Here is a 20157-nt window from a genome sequence, read left to right on the forward strand (position 1 = left end):
TGGGCGCCCTCTGGTGGTGGTTTGGCTGCTGATCCACTGTAAACCTAACCAGCACTGATGTGGCATGAAACAGAGAGGGATAATCCTGTACTGCTTGCACTTACACATGGCTTCTCATTTGGTTTGTTTGTGTGGTATTTGTCTTTGAAAGCAGTCACCCAGTGCTCTTAACTCAGGCCGCTTCATTGGTAAATTGAGGAAGTTGCAGCGTTACAGAAGTCCAGATAAAAAAATATTTTATGTAAAAAAAAAAAAGAACAGGTTTCCAAAATACACAGGGCTGTGTAAACACAAAACAAATGAATGCAGGTGACACACTATATACAGTAGCCTAAAAAATAACAAGTATCATATGCAGTAACAGTGCCATACTTGACGTATGTCACATGTCAGTGATGCCAGAGTCAAGATCAGTGGTGATGAGATATGACTGGGAACTATGTGATCCAAAGTTCTCCTTCCACAGGCCCCTCCTCTCTTATATCAGTCTCATGTTTGATTCTACGCTGCGCTGCTAATGGCGTGTGTGTGTTTCTTTGTGTGTGCCATAGCTCTAGCGGAGGGTTTTGATGATGAGCACTGTAGGATTTAATCCCATGCGTCATACCAGAGTGCTCTGCCTATACATTTGCTGAGTCCAGCCATAACTCTGGGTGGTCCTCCCTCTATCTTATTAGATGGGCTTTAAATCTCCTGCAGCCAGGAGAGGGAGGGCTGTGCTGTGGCACCACCAGCCGGAGGGAAAAGCTTATCAAAACAGGGAACTGGACCACAGTCCTTCACTGTTTATGTGACAGAAACCAGAAGTTTACCCACTGAAAGTGGGATTTGTCGCTCTGTTTTTCCCCCCACCGGTCTGATGACAGAATGCCGCTCGGCCTGGCGTGCCCTGGCGTGCCCTGGCGTGCCCTGGCGTGCCCTGACGTGCCCTGGTGTGGGGCCGTGAGCGGGGCCCGAGTCTGTAATTGTCCGGGGGCTGATTGGACAGACAATGTGCCCACCGAGCCGTTGCAATCAGGAGGGCTGAGCCATCCTCCCTGTCTGAGGCCCTGGGCTGGTGTCTGGGTTCACACTCGGACTGGTAACACGTCGACCGCAAACCTGAAATCCATCATGAAAAAGGCCTACACTGTAACATCAGGCCCAGTTCAAGTCTTCATGCTTGGATGTCCCAAACAAAACGGGCTACATGTACTGTATGAGTCTGGACAGAAAGTGTAAACGTCGCCTTGACTGACAGACGGAGGCACACACCCGCAAGGCGGTTATTACTAAGAACACGTTTGGGGAGAGTTTGTTCCTGTGGGACTGTAGGTGGGTGGGAGGGGCTCCCCAGGTGGGACTGAGGCTGGTTCTCTAGCCAGTGTGTTCCGCCAGGGTTTCCCAAAGGTAACTGATCCCTCTAATCCTGTCTTGTGAAGCCGTTCTTAATCACTTTCCAGTCCTAATATACTATGTTTGCTTTGTCCGTTAGAAACAAAAGGGCTGGTATTGGGTTCAGGCTGGTGTCGGTTCAGACTTTCATGTTGTCAACAGGTTCACATGAGCACAAAAGGGGTTATTTTACCAGACACTGGGTACCCACAATGCAGCAGTGGTACCTTTTCACAGGTATCTATTAAGGATGTGGGAGAGAGCGGCCGAGGTGTGTACTTTTGTGTCACTGGCCCACATGACGTCACCTGGTAACCTGGAGGTGAGGTCACCAGTGGATAGGGTTCCACTAGGGCCATCCTTTCCCACAGATCAGAGACAGAGACTGTGACCTGCCACCACCCATGTGATTAATGATCGACTTAACCCCCTCCTTTAAAAAGACTCCAGCACGGTTTAAGTCTTATGATCTAAACATTATCTTTGACTTGACTTGTTTGCACATTTCTGGTCTCTGAGATGGCGTAAAGGTGTTAGGACAGGGCTCGCAAACCCTTATCGATCACAGTCGACATACATGGTCAAATGTTCCCCACCCTAATCTTCTGTTGTCACGTGTGTTAGTTGCTGCGTACTTGAGTAGATAACCGTGGTTACCGAGAGTGGCTGAGAGAGTTGCTATCCTGTAGCACTGTGCTCTGACGCCCTGTGATGTTAAGTGAGTGTCAGTGTCCACGTCGGAGTCACGGATGTCTCCGTCACACACGAACGCCTGCCTGAGCGCTCAGCACCCGATAAGGCCACATGTGTCTCCAGTGTTATTTTGGGAAAGGAGGGCAGACGCTCATCCGAACGGGAGAATCTGCATGTTGACAGGATGCCCCTGGTCTAATATCTATATAGAGACCTGACTGAGGGAAGCATATGGTGTGATGGACCTCTGGCCATTCAAGCTGGGGTGCTGGGGAGGGGGAAGGGGAGTGTTTGAGGTATATTCTGCTTAGCCACACTGAGCCACTGTCTGTGTAAGGATTCCACTGGCTTTAATGGCAGGGGGGGGATGCTTAGAGGGCTCTGAAGGTTAATGCGGCCTCTCTCCTGGACGCAATATGAAAGAGCCCCATTTGCTGCTGTGGTGCTGACGGCTCTGTACAGTGCATCAACATGATGAACTGATGTCGTGCTCTGTCGTATATCCTGAACGCCCCGCCCCCTCCCACCCCCCTGTCACGCTCCGGAGCTACAGGCTGCTTCCACGTGATTGGCTGCCCTGATGTCACGGATCTTTCCAGCAACGGCTGCTCTCCTCCGGAACCCCTGTGACATCACAGAGATGCAGAGCTCCAGCCTGACCAGCGACGGTACAGGATGGAGATGTCTGGTGTTACTGCATTAGAGGCAGGAGGGTTGCTCTCTGTGCCTTGTTATACACCCTGGCTTACATTAGTACTATTTCCCCCTCAAATAATGGTTGAATAGAGAGTGAGAGAGAGTGAGAGAGAGTGAGAGAGAGAGAGAGAGAGAGAGTGAGAGAGAGTGAGAGAGAGTGAGAGAGAGAGTGAGAGTGAGAGAGAGAGTGAGAGTGAGAGTGAGAGAGAGAGTGAGAGTGAGAGTGAGAGTGAGAGTGAGAGTGAGAGTGATAGTGAGAGAGTGAGAGAGTGAGAGAGTGAGAGAGTGAGAGAGTGAGTGAGAGCGAGAGAGAGAGAGCGAGAGAGAGAGAGAGCGAGAGAGAGCGAGAGAGAGCGAGAGAGAGCGAGAGAGAGCGAGAGAGAGCGAGAGAGAGCGAGAGAGAGCGAGAGAGAGCGAGAGAAAGAGAAGGGGGGGGAAAAAACAGAAGAGTCTGACTCAATGTCACGACTCGACAATGGAAGATGAAGGATGATGGGGGAAGGGGGGGGAGGGGGTATGCTGTGTGAACCCCTCTGGCTTAGGGGACACTGTACACACACACACACGCACGCAGTGTCACCTCCTCCTTTCTCCTGGGGGGAGCAGGGGAGCATGCCGTAGTGGTGCTGGGTGCTGCCGCTCTCAGCAAGGAGACACCCAGAGGAGGAAGGGGGAAGAGGCAGCGCTGCTGTAGAATGCTGTGTCACTGCTGCTCTCTGCATAGGCTCCCTCCAGCCCCTCCCGCCTCTTTCTGCTCCCATCCATCCCTGTCGACCGTGCGTTCTCAATCCCTGCCAAATCCAACAGCCGCTTGACGTTGTTTGATACAGTGCTGTAAGTGCCCATCTTGGTGTGCTGTTCGAGGAGTCTGTCTTTGTGTCTGGGCGGGTGGGTGTGGACCTGTGTGGTGTGTGTGTGTGTGTGTGTGGGGGGGGGGGGGGGGGAGGGGCACTGTACTGGTGCTGATGCTGAGGTGTCAAGACAGGAAACGAATGCCTGTAAAGAAACGTTGTCCGATATGGGTTGACAAATGATCGCCTCGTAAAAGACATGATCTAAAGTGTGTGTGTGTGTGTGTGTTCACTGTTGCTGTGTGGCTCTAGCACAGTGGCTGGAGCCCTCAGGCTGACAGAGGTGCATGTGTGATCCGCCGGGTAGCTGAGGGAGCTGGACGGTTCCAGGGAGAGATCTCGGTGAAGGGTGAACGGAGGGAGGGAGGGGAAACGAAGAGCGTACCGCTAGCGCATGTGTCGGGGGGGGGGGGGGGGGGGGGGAGAGAGGGAGTAGATGCGCATGTTGAGGGTGGAGCTTAGCATCAGGCAGCTCGCTCTCTCTCTCTTTCCTCCCTCTCTCCTCCTCTTCTCACCGTGAGCCTCCCTATTCTTTTGCTCTGGTCCAGGAGGTGCACCTGCAGTCGTTTCCTCGTCGTTTCCTCTCTTCATCTCGGCTGTGCTTTCTCCTTTTGTGTTAATTATTGATTTATTTTTTTCCTTCTTCTGGACTATTTGCTTCCTTTTGGCTTTTGCCTGAGCAACAGGGGGGCTTTTTAAGGCATCCGTGTGCTCTCGCTCTCTCGCTCTCTCTCCGTACGTTCCTGCCCCCCTTGTGCTGGGGGGGTCGGTCAGTTCTGGTGGGGGGGGGGTGGGCTCTGTCCCCTGAGCAGCTTGCGGGGCGCGTGCGGCGTGTGGAGGGGGGGGGGGGGGAGGGAGGGGAGCCGGCTGTGGGGAGGGAAGGATGGTTCTGCCGGCCCCTGGTGCTCTGTTCGTGCATCGTAGGCAGTGTGTTTCGCAGGCACAGCCCTGCCTCTCCTCGTCATGAGCCTGGCAGCCAGGGTCACCTGCTCTATGCTCAACTGCTTTGTAAGTCACACCCGCTTTATTTGTAAATGCGTGCATGTCTGTCTGTCTGTGTGTGTGTGTGGGTGCGCATGATTTCTTTGTAGCCTTTGTCTCCCCGGTGTAAACACACTGCTCCCTCTCTCTTTGTGTGTGTGTGTGCGGAGGGAGATTGTAAGTCTATGGGGGTTAGGGATGGGGGGGGGGGGGGGGGTTGTGGCCGACGCACATGAGCACTGCAGCTGTTAAATAATCAACGGCGACTCCGCGGCATATAGAATCCCTGACTTGATACAGCTTCCGTTTGTGCGAGGACGTGAAGCATCGTTAAGCGTTACCGTTCTCCTCCTGAGCGTGCGTTCTATTGAGGCCAGCTGGCCACGTGAGCGGCCGGGGAGCGAGGAGGCACGTTGCCACGGTGAGGACACGCCGCCACATGGCAACTGTTGAGGCCTGCAGCCTCCTCTAGGGAGCCTGTACAGGAGAGGACCAGACTAGCCTAGCCTTGTACAGGAGAGGACCAGGCTAGCCTAGCCTTGTACAGGAGAGGACCAGCCTAGCCTTGTACAGGAGAGGACCACATTAGCCTAGCCCTGCATAAGTGAGGACCACGCTAGCCTAGCCCTGCTCAGGCCAGGGCTGTGTTCTCGTCAGAGAAGTGGTGCAGTGGTGATGTACGAGGAGGGGGAAATATAAATAAATGAATGACTAACGTACAGCAGGTGGTTGGGCTGGAGGGTGCAGTGTACTCTGCATTGTTGATGCTCCCTGCCTGCGGTTTCCCTGCTCTGGCTGTGCAGGGGAGGCAGAGAGGGGAGGGGGGGTCAGAGGGGTTTCTCAGCCCAGGTTAGCTGAGCTCCTCAGGTTTCCCCATGACCTTCCAGCTGGGTCACCCTGCCCCCAACCTAACCGATCGCTATAGTCGACCAAAGCTCTGCTTGGCTTGGGCTCCGGCCATTGTCCTATTCCACAAGGTTAAAAAGAAATGGTCAAAGAATCAATGCAGTGGAGACCAGCTAACTCATTTATTTTTCCTGTTTTCTATGCCAAGTATGTTGATGTGATGAAGGGATTTGATTGGCAGGCTGATTCAGGGCGGTATGTCCTGTCCTGGGTTCTAACTGGTTGAGCACTGCTGGATTTATGAACTGTGTGTGTGGACGGAGACTTGGCTGTACTTCACTGTCAGCGATTCAGCTGAATCGGCTGTTTTGTTGCCTGGCTGCCTGTATAATTTAGCATCAACACTCGCTTGTTGCCATCCAATTTCATAGCATGTTGAAGGCTCCTTTTAAACTGCTGGTTTTCAAGGTCCCATGCTTGTGTTTAAAGTGCCGTAGTTTTTCGTTTTCAGGCTTTTTTCTTTGGCGTCCTTCTTTCTATCTTATTCCCAAGGTTCAGTTTCCCCTCTGCCATACCCTCCCTCGCCTCTCCCCCCCAGCAAACACTGTGTTTGTTTCCCTTTATACATCTGTTTCCAAACTGAACCATAAAAAGCCTGACTTGATTGAATTGGTGAGTGGTTTTCCATGACTCAGACACCATTATGCCCCCGTGGTGATGTGGGCTAAATTAATCAGAGTGTTACCAGAGCCAAGAAGCTTCTGGGGGTGCGTCTGCCTGCCCCACGCTGGCACTCTCTTGGGGGGTGTGCGGTTGGCGGGAAGTCCTGGAGATTAGACCCCATGCTCCCTGTCTGGTACATGGCGGGCGAGGCCCTCCTGCAGGTTGGCAGCAGATGGGTTGTGGTGATGAGCGGCACCCCACCTCTGACACTGACTGGACCGGTTCCCCCGTCGGCACAGCCCGGGTCCTGTCGAAGTCTCCAGGGCGTGGGCCTAGTGACGGGGTAGATAAACACTTCGGGCTGTTCTCCCTCTGAGGAGAGGACGTGCTGTCACTTCAGGTCCAGCCACAGCGTCCTGTACCCTCACCTCCCAAGGTGGCACTCTGCCGCAGGAATGACTTACATCATACCTAGATTCAAATGCTGTCCTTTTGTCGTTTTATAGTTTGGCTTGTTGTCTTACCAGAAGCCCCCCCCCTCACCTCCCCTTAGGGAAAGATGTCCCTGTACATGTCTGAACAGAAGCACCAGTCCTCACCACTCAGCTGTGTGCTTGGGTGTGTCTATATTAGTTTGTGTGCATGTGCACCATCTCCCCTGAGCTCTCCTGTGACCACGCTGCTGAAGCTCTGCTAAAAAGAAGGCCGCTCTTTCAGAACACGCCTATGAAATATTAACGCGCCCGGGGAGGAGGGGAGGGGAGCGAAGGAGAGAGGATGGGAGTGTATGATTCATCACACATCACATGAGTCTTAACCACTCAGCAGCCCTGAGTACAGCTCCCGACAATATGGCCTCGTCACGTCATTCTGTGGTCCCCGATCCCCAACACTCACCCCCCTCATTCATTCCTCTCTTCCCCTCTGCCTGTTATTATCCTTTCTCCCGCGTGCCTGTATATTACTGTGTAAATATACCTCTGGACGGTGGACGCGCGTCTCAGACAGCGGCTGTGCTGTTGTTTCCCCCCCCTGACACCTAGTGCAGATGTGACTCTGACCCCATGGACTTGCATTCGGGGACATGCTGCACATTGGAAGCCATGTGCTTGGATGTTTTCTGCCTCAGTGCATATTTGAACAGGGCTGGATGGGCCTGCAGTCGTATGGTTTGGTAACTCCCTGTGAAATATGTCTCCCTGCAGAGACATCCACGCACAGCATCATAAAGGCAAGTGTTTTCAAATGTGTAGTATTTGTAATCCAGGACAAAGCTCTGGGCAGATTAAGTAAATATTAGTGTCCTGACATTTCCATGCGCTTGGCTTCCCTTGTTTCAAGGAGAAGGAAAGTTTGAGAACTAGAATAAATCGTGGCAGATCTGTTTAGTTTCAGATCCTCTGATCTTCAGTTCCCCTCCGTGTTTGGCCCATCTCCCTCTTCTCTTTCTCTGCCCCATGTTAGAATGAATGTATAGGCTATAAATATATATACTGTAATCCCTGGAGGGGGGGGGGGGGGGGAGTGGCTCACCGGATGGCTTTAACTGAGGGATTACCATGACATCGTCATATACATATTTAAAGGAGCACAGGCCCCTTTTGACGTCTAGTCGTAGAAACTGTTCAGCATCAGAGCAGAGAGGATCCTCTCAGAACCACAGAGCGCCATGAAACCTGCTCACGTCCACCAAAGTGACGTGTTCCCGTTTATCAGGACGCAGATTAGATGTGGCGCTGTGGAGAGAGATGGGCCCTGCGTACGCCAGACCCAGCTTTCTGAGGGGTTGTCGGGACAGGGCTGGGGGAGGGTGCGTAGGCTTTCAGCAGTGACAAAGCAGAATTGTGTCAGGCACAGCACACGCTGTTCCCTATCCTCCTGTCCAGGCTGCAGAAACCCAACCCTTCTTATTTATTTATTTATTTCCGCCTAAGCTGATTGGATGTGGGAGTTGGACGGACGGTATTGGACAGATCAAAAGGCTCCGAGACTGCCTCGTTGACACCGTTTGTTTACCCGTGTCCTCGTGGCTTGTCGTGTTTATTCTGGTGCTGCGTTCTGTCTCGCTCCACAAGACTCGGGAGTGGTGTGTAATCAGCGTGTCAGCTGGGTGTCTGCAGGTGGCCGAGTTCACGCCACGCTAATATCAATCTAAACTAGAGTACTGACTCACTAACTGGCAGCCTCAACTCTCTCCTATACTTTTCCCGTTACCCTACTACCACCAGCTCACCTGGGCCTGCTAAGAACTGCCTTTTTTAAGCTTGGTCCACACGTTCTAAATTTGTAGACTGTTCACCTCCAGGTTAGCGCCAGAGCCGCCTCAAAGCGAGCCCACCTGCCAGAGAGCTGGAGCCCCGCTCCCCTGTGATTGGGTGGGTGGGCGGGCCGGCGCTGGCTGAGGTCTGGGAGAGAACACAGTGTGCTAACAGACCCCACAGTGCAGCGTCAGGGCTCAGCCACGGCTTCAAAGGAGCGCCCAGCTTAATGTTGCCAAGTCATCGACTGGGCAGGTCGTGCTGGGAGAAGAAAAATGGGAGGCAGGAGAGAACAGATTAGTGTGTGTGTGTGTGTGTGTAAGCTCAAATGGGCTTAGTTCCTGCTCCCTCCCAGTGATTGCCATTATACCACTGCTCTGTCGCAACACTCATTCTGCAGCCTAATTTATGTCTCCCGTCTGGCACCACTCGGCAAGCCTTCACTCCTCCAGAATACATAATGAAGCTGTGTCGAGGCAGCGCCGGTGTTGCCACACAGCTCTGGGTGCGGTCGGCCCGTCTGTTTTTCAGATGACCCTCTTCAGGTCAGACTGCCCAAACGACCCCCCCCACTCTCGTTAATAGATGGACTGCTCCACCATGCCAAGGCCCCCAGTGTCAGTAGAGAGGGTGAGATTGATAGTCAGACAGCTGCCTCGTGAGACCAGGCAGCAGGCTGATAGGAACAGTGCCTGGAATATAGGAAAGGTCACAGAAGCAACTGCCCAAGGAGCCTTGTTGTGGCGATGCTGTCTTCGCCTCGGTAGATAAAAGTACTCCTCAGGTATCAATGCAATCACTCGAGCCCATCCCGAAGAGTCATCTTTCCTTTTCCTTTTTTTGGATTGTTGCTTTTCATAGGTAAATCAATGTTGTTTTCCATCCCCTGGCTTGTGTAGCGTGGGGGTACAGATGGGAGTAGGAGAAACGGCATGTGGTCGATGGAGACAGAGGGGATGATGTTGAGGTGTGACGGTGATGATGGCTTGAGCGTCCGCACCTCCAGAGCGCAGTGCTCCCCCCCCCCCGGATGCCGTCAACGCCTCCTCTAATCAGGATTTATCGTGTTGAATTAGTCCCGTAGACGGGCTCTAATGTAGCGGCTAATCACATTAACCTTGCGCGCCATCTTTGATTGGTAAAGCTGAAAGTGTGAGGACGACAACCAGGTGTGCTGCTCTGCCCCGAGCATCTCCCAGACCCAGTCCTGTTCAGCTCATCAGACGCCACCTACCTGATCCCTGTGGTTCCCCACCGCCGCCCTCCTCTGTCCATCCACATCCTTGACCACTCAACCCAGATACGACGGCTTTCTGCCTGTGTTTTTGATTACGCGGACAGATGGATTCTCTGTAATGTAATCCCACCAAGGATACTGCTTCCCACTCATACTGTCCAACGTCAAGCAGAAATGTGTCCTTGTTGACATTCTGTTTCAGTTGCAAAGTTTTCTGGCCTCACCATTGACGTTGCCAGCCCTCAGGGCTGAGCTCAGGGATTAACAAACAAGCTTTTAACAGTAGTTATGCCTCCATGGGTAATTAGCAGCAGTAGTGAGGAAGCTTCTAGAAGCCCAAACCTGACTGTGTTATCGCCCCAAATGCCTGGTCTACCTGAAGTCCAGACAGAGGGACACATTCCCCCACCCTCTGTGATTAAAGCTGTCGGATGTCACAGTCATGTGGAAGGTGTTGTTGCTTTCGTATCCGACTGCAATCCGCCAGGTTTAGTTTGGGGCTAGTGTAGTTTGTGTGTGTGGTGTGTGTTGACACCAGGCCAGCCCGACCAGTAGAGCTGAGCCTGCCTGTGGGTTTGATCAGTGGCTCTGACCTTATGGTGGCAGATGTCTCTTTCTGGGTGGCATGAGTTTCACATGGCAGGAGGGCTGCAATATATGATGAACCCTCAAGAGGGGTTCCCGCCACATGAAGTGTGTGTGTGTGTGTACCACGTTGGGTGTCTTGCATTGACTAACTCCAATTACTTAGTCACATGAAAACTGTTTCCTTCCTGTGAATATCAGGTAGCTGCTGCCAGCTCAGCGTCTCGTCTGAACTCTGGTGGCAGCATCACGGCCGTCTGGATATTACGCACAGTCACGATCTTTCAGTGTGTCTCAGCTTGATGTCTGGTCTGGTTTGTTTGTTCTGTTTGTCTGTGTCCGTCGTATGTGTCTCTGTCTGTCTGTCTCTCGTTCTCTCTCTCTGTGTGTATGTGTGTCTGTCTGTCTCTCTGTCTGTACTGTGCCAGAGCCCGTTCTGCCCCTGTGTGTCTGAGCGGAGGCGGTGATGGATGGAAGGAGGGCTCTGTGCACCTGCTGCTCAGACAGCCTGGATGGGGGAGAGGGAGAGGGGATTATAGCTGCATCCTCCTTCTGCTGCGTCTCAGCGTTCCTCTGCTCTGGTGCTTTCTGTCCAGCAGTTTGTTTCAGATCAGCTATCCTTTTGTACAGTAGGTCTGAATGAACTCGTTGCTCACCATGTTTTAGGATGGAGTCAAAATGTTCCCTGTGCGACTGCATGTGCATGAATCGTTATTATGGAATTACCCTGTCTCCGTATACACCGTTTATCCTGTTTGAATTATTGTTCAACGAGCAGAAAGACTTGTTTACATTTCTGTTTCCTCCCCGAGGTATTGATTTGGGTATTTTTTATTTTTTTTATTTAATTTAATTCAGTTCTTTTTCATGTAGAAGGCCTGCTGTTAAACGACACTGCTACTGGTGCTCAGTTCTGCATTGAGATGAGAGATTCCTCAACAAAAACAAACAATAAAATACACCCCAGAGGGAAGCCTAATGCTTCTTGGCACACACAGTGACCTTTTCTGCTCCTTTTATAGGGCAGGTGTACGTCTCCGTAAGTACTATCCCAGCAAAGCACATCTGAAAAAGCACAGAGCAAAAATCTTTCGTCACCGTGGCTTATCAGCTATGATACCTCCCTCCGGCTGGCCGGGAGTCTCTTTTTACAAACGCTCTGAGCTGGTCACCACGGAGACACTGTGATTTCAAGGTCACCTCTTCCTTACTGTTCCCTGCACAGTCCCAGCCATCTGCCTGCCACACACTCTCCAAGTGGGTCAGTCCCACCTCAGAAACGAGTCTGTAATACGTGGGGGCGTAGACTAATTATATTAGCTATAATTTGTTGTTACCTGTCCGACCTCAAGGCTGCAGACCGGTTGTCTACGTGTCTTAATATGACTCAGAGGTGTGTATTTGAGGACGTGTTGTTGCTGTGGCGAGCGTGCCGGGAGGCAGTGGTCGTCTCTGTTTAGGTTGGTTGAGGGGGCAGTTCTATGGCCGTATGTGAAGCCCTCTGTGACGTGCTTGCGTGTAAAAAGGGCTATACAAATACATTTTGATTTGGTTTAGACTGTGGTGCTGTCTCCGTCTGCATATTTGTATTTTTATATTGTAAATTACTGCAACTTATATTTAATATTTTATTGTATAGTTTATTTTAATCTAATTCCATTTCTAGATATGTACCCTTAGTTTGCTAGTTATGTACCCTTAGTATAGTTAGTCCTCATATTTAAGTTTTAGATTCCTATATGTTTAATGTATGCACCTTCCTGCCAAAGCAAATTCCGTGTCTGTGCCAACTTTCATGGCGAATCTTTTTGTAGGACATCCCTGAGTGGATGTAGCTAATAACCGGACTGTGTGCAGCAGCCCTCGGGTCTGTTTGTTCCCGGCTGAGCCCTTCCTCTGTCAAAGACCACAGCCAATGGCCTCCAATTCAGCCGCTGAGTAAATGTTTGACGTGAGTCATAGCTAGTGTCAACTGCCAAGCCCTAGAGCTTTCTAGTGAACAGTGTCCATGGACATAATTCAGTCCAGTATTACCGACTCACCGCGACCTTACCGACCTCCTGCCACTGCTCCTTCAACTCCTCTTGGAGTTCAGGCAGTTAAAAAGCTCATTAATATCCGGAAGGGAACCTTCTATTTTTTCATAGTCGTGACTACTTTCCTCAAAACCGTTGTTGTGGGTCTTGCTGAGATCTTTTACCTTCCCTCTCATGTGGTGGATTGCACAAGGTCCCCCAGGGTCAATATTTAATCCGCTACGTCATGCCTGTGAACACGCTCCCTGTGATGGCAAATTACAACTGGCCAATAAACGATACTGAGAATATAGGACCATTAATTTTGCGAGGGGGGATTTATTGCATGGTTGGAAAGTTATTAATATCCCCCATTGGACCCAAGTTCTGACCTTGCCATATCAATAAAATATCAGAAATAAACAGGTCATTAACGCAACTCTCCAGTTTACGATCAGTGTACAGTTACGATTGACGGAAGCCCCTGGCGCTGTGTGTGTGCGTAGGAGGAAGGTGGTGTCTCACGTCTGACAGCTGTGTTGTTTGTTTCCTGCAGGGTGAAGAGGGGCCCCCCAGTCTGGAGTACATCCAGGCCAAGGACCTGTTCCCCCAGAAGGAGCTGGTGAAGGAGGACGAGAGCCTTCAGGTAGCACCCACCTCCACTGACTCCACTGGGTAGCACCCACCTCCACTGACTCCACTGGGTAGCACTCACCTCCACTGACTCCACTGGGTAGCACCCACCTTCACTGACTCCACTGGGTAGCACCCACCTCCACTGACTCCACTGGGTAGCACCCACCTTCACTGACTCCACTGGGTAGCACCCACCTCCACTGACTCCACTGGGTAGCACCCACCTTCACTGACTCCACTGGGTAGCACCCACCTCCACTGACTCCACTGGGTAGCACCCACCTCCACTGACTCCACTGGGTAGCACCCACCTCCACTGACTCCACTGGGTAGCACCCACCTCCACTGACTCCACTGGGTAGCACCCACCTCCACTGACTCCACTGGGTAGCACCCACCTCCACTGACTCCACCTGGTAGCACCCGACTCCACTGGGTAGCACCCACTGACTCCACCTCCACTGGGTAGCACCCACCTCCACTGACTCCACCTTCACTGGGTAGCACCCACCTCCACTGACTCCACCTTCACTGACTCCACTGGGTAGCACCCACCTCCACTGACTCCACCTCCACTGACTCAACTGGGTAGCACCCACCTCCACTGACTCCACCTTCACTGACTCCACTGGGTAGCACCCACCTCCACTGACTCCACTACCACAATAACACACTGCTCGGGAAAGATGAGCAGGCAACGTCTGTAACTGGAAACCAGGAGATGCATTATTGTTGTTCAAAGCTTGGTGGATATTGATTTGATCAGGTCAAGGAAAAACGACATGTTGTCAACAGTTAAATACTTTTTACATCGGGCTAACCTGATATCTGTAAACCATTAGGCTTCCATTTAAAAAAATAATGCTCACGTGAAAGGGTTTCTGCCGAAGCGGCGCAAGGTTTAAAAACAACCCTTGTGGTAGAGACTGAGAATATTGACTTATGACTTAATGTCATGTTGGCTACTCGCAATGTTTTGTGGCTATCTTGTTGTTATGATCAGTGACCTATGCACTTTGTAAAGCTCTCTCTTGGAAGTCGCTTTGGATAAAAGCGTCTGCTAAATGAATAAATGTAAATGTAATGTGAGGAGTGTGTCCAGAGTATTAATATGCATTTAGGTGCGCTCCATTAGAAGTGTTTGTCCTTCTCTGGCTTCCTCGTCGTCATCTTTGCTGTTGGTTAGATGGCCTGGACACAGAGCAGATCCACCCAATAGGCCTGTCAGACAAGCCTGCACACGGATGGGATTCCAAAAGTCTGGAAAGAGCTCTTTTCTCAAGGCAAATTCCTCAGAACCATGATGAGGAAGGGTTGAACTTCTAGAGAATTTCAGTAAGTGACATGGTCAGGTCAAAACTTGACAGAAGTTCAGTTCTTGGAAGTTTCCTCTAAACATCTCGGGTATGTAGTAGGAGGAAAAAACATGCTTGTTGGTACTGTTAGTATCTTTATTAAAGGAAACGCAAGACCCAAAATCGCTAGTAGGCTATGGCTGTCTCTCACTTAGCCTACAGGCCAGTAGTTACCTGCGGCCTAGGCTCACCTCACTTCAGCAGTGGCTTTAAACCTCAGTAAATTAGACTGGGTGTGGATTAGCTGGCTGGGTGAAAGGCTAATAGTGGCTGAGGGCCAGTCTATGAGCTCATCTTAAATCCTTAGGCTGGGTGAAGTAGCAGCATTTCTCTGGTGACTGCCATTGTGCTGAAGTGGAACCTTGAAAGCCACGGTGTGACTGGACCAGAGCCTGCAGGACAGGGAGGGGGGCGGGGGAGGAGTCTGGAAGAGGGGGGTGCGTTTGATTCTCATTACGTCCAGCCGAAAGTTTTATAAACGATTTAAAAAGACAAATTGGATGTTGAGTAACAAGGTTACTGTCCAACACAACTGTTGTGTTGAAGGCTGTGAAGAAGGCGGGCTTGCACGTGGTCTGATCGACGTCTCCAGCTCCCTTGTGTGGCTCTACATGTAGGCTAAGCCCCAGAAACACAAAAGACCCATTTATGAATGAAAGAAAGTATTATGGGCTGTACAGAACTGTTTTAATTGATTAGTATTGAGGCCGCCTGTCGTCGTGAGGGCTTCTTTAGTGGTCGATCTCCAGTGGTCGATCTCCATCCAACTCCTGCTGACTGACACCCCCAGCACTTCAGGCTCCTTGGAGCATCCGAGCCAAATGTTCTGCTACCCACTGAAAGGACATGTAGTCTTTTTATTTATTTTATTTCTATATAACCGCATCAGTGAGCAAGCAAAGCCTGAGATCCTTATGGGTTTATTGAATCATATTTAATGACTCCTTTTTCTCATTGAGGAAACATAAAAAGGAGCTTACCGACACGTGGTGATTTCCAAGTGTCAGTGGAGTAGCTTGTGACTGGATCTGTAGAAGTCACTTTTCTGAATGTAATAAGCATCTGATGTGCTTTTTACTGTTCCATTTGAACTTGGAAATTAGTCACCAGCACCAGAAATACAATAACATCTATTCAGTAGAAGAAATGTGTTGTTTTTCTCTGAGGGGACAGATGAAAGGGGCGAGTTTATAATGGTTTCATTTCCTCAGCTGAATAACATCCTCTTTGCTAAGGTCACAGTGACCATTTTATTTCTGGTATAGGAGCAGTAAAAGAAACGTTTTATAGCCCCTGAGCGTCCCCTTCCATCAGTCTAGTTTTACGGAAATGGGCCTGTATTGTTTTACAGTCTCTTCTGTTCACGATCAGATGATATTTCTTGTCTCTGGTCTGTTGGCTATTCAGCCTTCCCATGTATTCATTGTGTGCAGTGACCCCCCCCCAGGTGATATCATTACACACAACACACGCCTTTACCAGCCATCATTAAAGGCATGGTTTCATTTGAACCCCACTCGTCCATTGCGAAGGATCAATCGTTTTTGTGGAATAATTTCCTCAGTCTCATCTCTATGACGATGACCAACGGGCCTGTATTTCCAAAGGGCTTTGTGTTGATGGGATGGAAAAGATTGCACAGGCCTGGTCATTACCAGCCCATCCTGAGGAAGTCTCCAGACTCTCACCTGCTACCTTTTCATCTGCGTACCCTCTCATGCATGGACAGGCCTCTCCTGTTTGAACTGCAGCTCCATAAAAAATGCATGTTTGTCTTGCTGGGTATGGCATTACCTTCAGGCTGCTGAGTGCTGCTAGGAGGGTCATCTTTGAAAGACAAAGAGCCAAGCTCAACTGTTAAAAACACAGGTCCTGCTCTCGGTTTAGTTCTCTCTCTCTCTCTCTCCCCCCTCCTCTTCTCCAGAGCATATCTGTCAAACTAGTTATGGGAGTCTGGCTTTTCATGTTTTAGATGTTCATGAATGCCAAGTTAGTAATTTCCATTTGGCGGTGTAATTGAGGTGAGGTTCAAGTCTCTTTCATCCCAGTAAGAAGTGGGATTACGCAGCAGGGGAAGTGAACCAGAAGGTCTAGTCATGACCCGGCTGAGGGTCACAGCAGGCTCGACATGGCCACTTCTGGATCATGATGTCACAGAGGGGATGTCACAGAGCCTGGCTGATCTGCGCTGGGGTCTGCTTAGCCACGGCGCTCTGCTGCTACGAGGAGAACAGCCTCTGTTAACAGGACCCAGTGCCTTGGCTGCCTGATAAAGCAGCTAATGAGGCTGCGTGTGTGTTCATTTTTCCTCTGCTCCCCGTGAATCCCCACAGCTGTCGCATGCGCAGCGTCGAGGACTCCGCTTGGCCATCTTGTTAATCCTGCCTTCCCCCCTCGCCAGAGCAGTTATCACTTCAGCATCCTCATTTTGTCTCCGGAATCCGTTTTGCCCCCTTTCTTTTATCTTCCAGAATCGGTCGCACATTGCTCTGCACGTGCATAAATGTGCATGTCCTTGCCACACAGGCTATTGAATTCCCTCCCTCTCTCTACTCTGTCAAGTGTGAGCAGGCTGGCTGAACCGGAAGTCACGACTCACAAGCCAAGTCAGAAAATATTACTCACTGGTCTTTTTCCTCTCCCTCTCTGTCTCCCTCTCTGTATCTCTCTCTCTGTATCTCTCTCCCTCTCTTCCTCTCCCTCTCTTCCTCTGGCTCTCTGTCTGTCTCTGTATCTCTCTCTCTGTATCTCTCTCTCTGTATCTCTCTCTCTCTCTCTCTCTCTCTGTATCTCTCTCTCTGTATCTCTCTCTCTCTCTCTGTATCTCTCTCTCTGTATCTCTCTGTATCTCTCTCTCTGTATCTCTCTCTCTCTCTCTGCACTGCCGTGAAGGATATCGAGGGGAAAACGTGACACAATATCTTCTGCTACACTAGCTGGCTACCAGTGAGTCATGCACACATGCATTTGGAGCAGAGCTGCTGTAATGCAGTTTGATGTCCGTGAACTGAGCTACACTCGGCAGGATTCGGTAAATCCTCCTTCTCAGAACGAGGAAGCTGTCTTCTCTCCAGCCGCCTGGAGTTTACAGAAACTAACGAGCACATTTGCAGTTCTCCTTTGCCTCTCTCTCTCTCTAGAGACGAGCACTGTGTGTTTGCCAGATCGTTCTAATGACAGTCGGCACCTTCATCCACCGGGTTTTATATTAAAATATCTTTCTCACACACACACACACACACACTCCCCTTTGATTAATTGAAAACGATAAATGCCCAAGGCTTGTGATCGATCTCCGCCTGTTCCGCCTGAGTGTTTTGATATTGGCCCGTAGAACTCATCTGTCTCCTAAACAGTCACACCTGGCAGGGCTCATAAAATATGAAATCTCCCCCCTCCCCCTCAGCACTGGAGCACACTGCCTTGCTACTTCCGACGGCTGTCACAGGAAGATGTGGCTGAGGGTTTAAGACAGTGGGCCCTGCCTGTGCCAAGCCACCCGGGTACTGGCAGTGAAAGCTGAGTAGCAGCAGAGGCATGAATAAGATAGAGCTGAGCCTCGGTGTGGAGGGCTGGTGGTACTGTCTGGGCCGGGTCTGAGAGCTGAGCCTGGGTGTGGAGGGCTGGTGGTACTGTCACGGCTTGGTCTGAAAGCTGAGCCTGGGTGTGGAGGGCTGGTGGTACTGTCACAGCTTGGTCTGAGAGCTGAGCTTCGGTGTGGAAGGCTGGTGGTACTGTGTGGGCTGGGTCTGAGAGCTGCCAGGAGCAGGGAGAAAAGTGGAGGTTTGGAAAAGGCAGAGAGCTTTTTGCCAGCAGCCCTCTTTCCCCCTGATGCCCTGCCAGCACTTGACTTGAACGGCCTCTTTATCGATTCTCTTTTTTCCGTTTTTCATATTTCCATTATAAGTTTCTTGGAAACGAGAACTTTGTCCGGGGACATTTGAATTAAGACGAAAGAAGAGACCCCAGGATCAGTAGCCGTGTCCTGATCTCACGATCCAGCTGCTTTCTGCTTCTCTCCCGTCTTAAAGCTGGACCTTTTTATATTTATTTCCTCTTCAATTGCGTGTTTATTAATTATGTTGTTTGGAGTGGACATCTTACTGTAATCCCCCTCTGGCCTGCTTTGCCTGTAGTTTCATGCATCTACGAGAGTGACTCAGCGCATCATGCACGGTGAGGTAGCGCGCTGCGAACCATTTGTCTCTAGGCAACACCGGTGTATGCATGCGCATCAGGAATAGAATGATTATAATTTTCCTCATTGTCTCTAATGACTACTTGGAGCTAAACAAACAAAAGTGTTTTAAGTGTGTCGGCAAGGAAGCGGAGCCACAGCTCAATGTAGAAGAGGAGAGAGAGAGACATAGAGAGAGAGACATAGAGAGAGAGACATAGAGAGAGAGACATAGAGAGAGAGACATAGAGAGAGAGACATAGAGAGAGAGATATAGAGAGAGAGAGAGGGAGGGAGAGGGAGAGGGAGGGCGGGAGGGAGGGAGAGGGAGAGGGGGAGGGGGAATGGAGGAAAAGGGCTTGATCAGAGCATCGCTTGATGTTCATCTGACCGAGAAATATGGGTGCTATGTGCTCTTCAGTTTACCAGATATGAGCGAGAGAGAGAGGTGATGATATCTCCCATCATGCTTTGCTGCCCTCATCAGCAGCCAGTGAGATGAGATCTTTGTTCCAGGCAGAGCAAAATGATGGAACGTCCCACGTGGCTTCCTCTCATTTAGACTCCATTGTTAAACATCCCTCACAATAAAGATGTTACCGTACCCGCCTATTCAATGAAATGAGCAATATTAAATTGTTCACAATGAAATGTTCCTCTATGCCTGCTGTGAAAGGCTTAATTAAAAAGACTAGATTTAACCCTGTACATGTTTTTTTATCTAGCTAAGGTTTTCCATTTTGGATAAAACTTGAGGCCTTGTTTAGAGAGGTTGGCTTGGCATTAGACTGTCTTTCGATCCACCTGCATGCGTTTTCAAGCAGCTAATGCACTGCCTCCGAGTGAGATGAAAAACCTGTTCTATTATCCTCTGATGGGAACCAATTACTTTAATGCAGGGGTCTGGTCCCAGGACCGGGCCTGGGCCCCAATCAAATGGGCACGTTGCAGGAATGTTAATGGAGGCTATCTGGGCCACGGAGAGGGTAGCCTGAGCCATGTAGACACGGCCCTCCTTCCTGCCCACCGGGGCCACCCTCCCGCTCACTCATGCTCGACGACGAGCCCCCTAGCTCACAGAGATCCTTTTATGCTAAGGTACGTGCTAATTGGACCGACTAAAGCACATCCTATTCCCCCCCCCCCCACACACACACATTTTCAACGATCAAGTCTTGGCCTCTAGTCAAATGGAGCAATCATGCACCGCGGCCGGGATAATTATGGCTTCCTAAGCTGTTCTTTGGCTCGGTTTAGCCCAGCTTGGTGTCGTATCTCCTCGTAAGCTCGTAACAATCCCAGCTTGGATGCCAGTGATAAGAAATAGCCTGTGTGTCAGTCAGGCTGAGGCCGGAGGAGACGGGCGGAGGCGGTGCGTAAAGACCACGGAGTGGGCTGGTGTTTATCAACAGGTGGTGCTGAGGCGGAGTGTTGTCCTGAGCCATGTTTGTCTTTCCCTCCAGGTGCCGTTCCCAGCGCTTCAGGGGGAAGGGGTGGAGCACCTGGGCCGAGCCGATGACGCCATCATCGCCATCTCCAACTACAGGCTCCACATCAAATTCAAGGACTCCATCATCAATGTAAGAGGTCACACACACGCACGCGCACATGGAAACATCAACGTGTCCTGCTTTGATCCAGTCCAAATGGCACGGCGTGAACAGAACAGTGACTCGTGCCATGACAGACCTGTACCGTGCAGGCAGGGTTGAAATCACCCCAACGTTTCCCTGCTCCCTTTTAATACAATGTAATACGCCTGGTCATGCTGCCTACAAGGCAAATAACCC

At 50.7% G+C, this 20157-nt stretch overlaps 1 protein-coding gene across 1 annotated transcript in view; it reads left to right on the plus strand.

The window, feature by feature from the left end:
- The window catches only part of mtmr4 (myotubularin related protein 4), a 32474-nt gene that overhangs the window by 2742 nt on the left and 9575 nt on the right, over positions 1–20157 (plus strand). Inside the window, 2 exon segments of the mRNA XM_067257719.1 lie at positions 12756–12845; positions 19831–19947. Of these exon segments, the coding sequence (XP_067113820.1) occupies positions 12756–12845; positions 19831–19947 (207 nt within the window).

Source organism: Osmerus mordax, chromosome 19 (genome assembly GCF_038355195.1).
Source record: "Osmerus mordax isolate fOsmMor3 chromosome 19, fOsmMor3.pri, whole genome shotgun sequence".
In the NCBI taxonomy this organism is placed as follows: Eukaryota; Metazoa; Chordata; class Actinopteri; order Osmeriformes; family Osmeridae; genus Osmerus; species Osmerus mordax.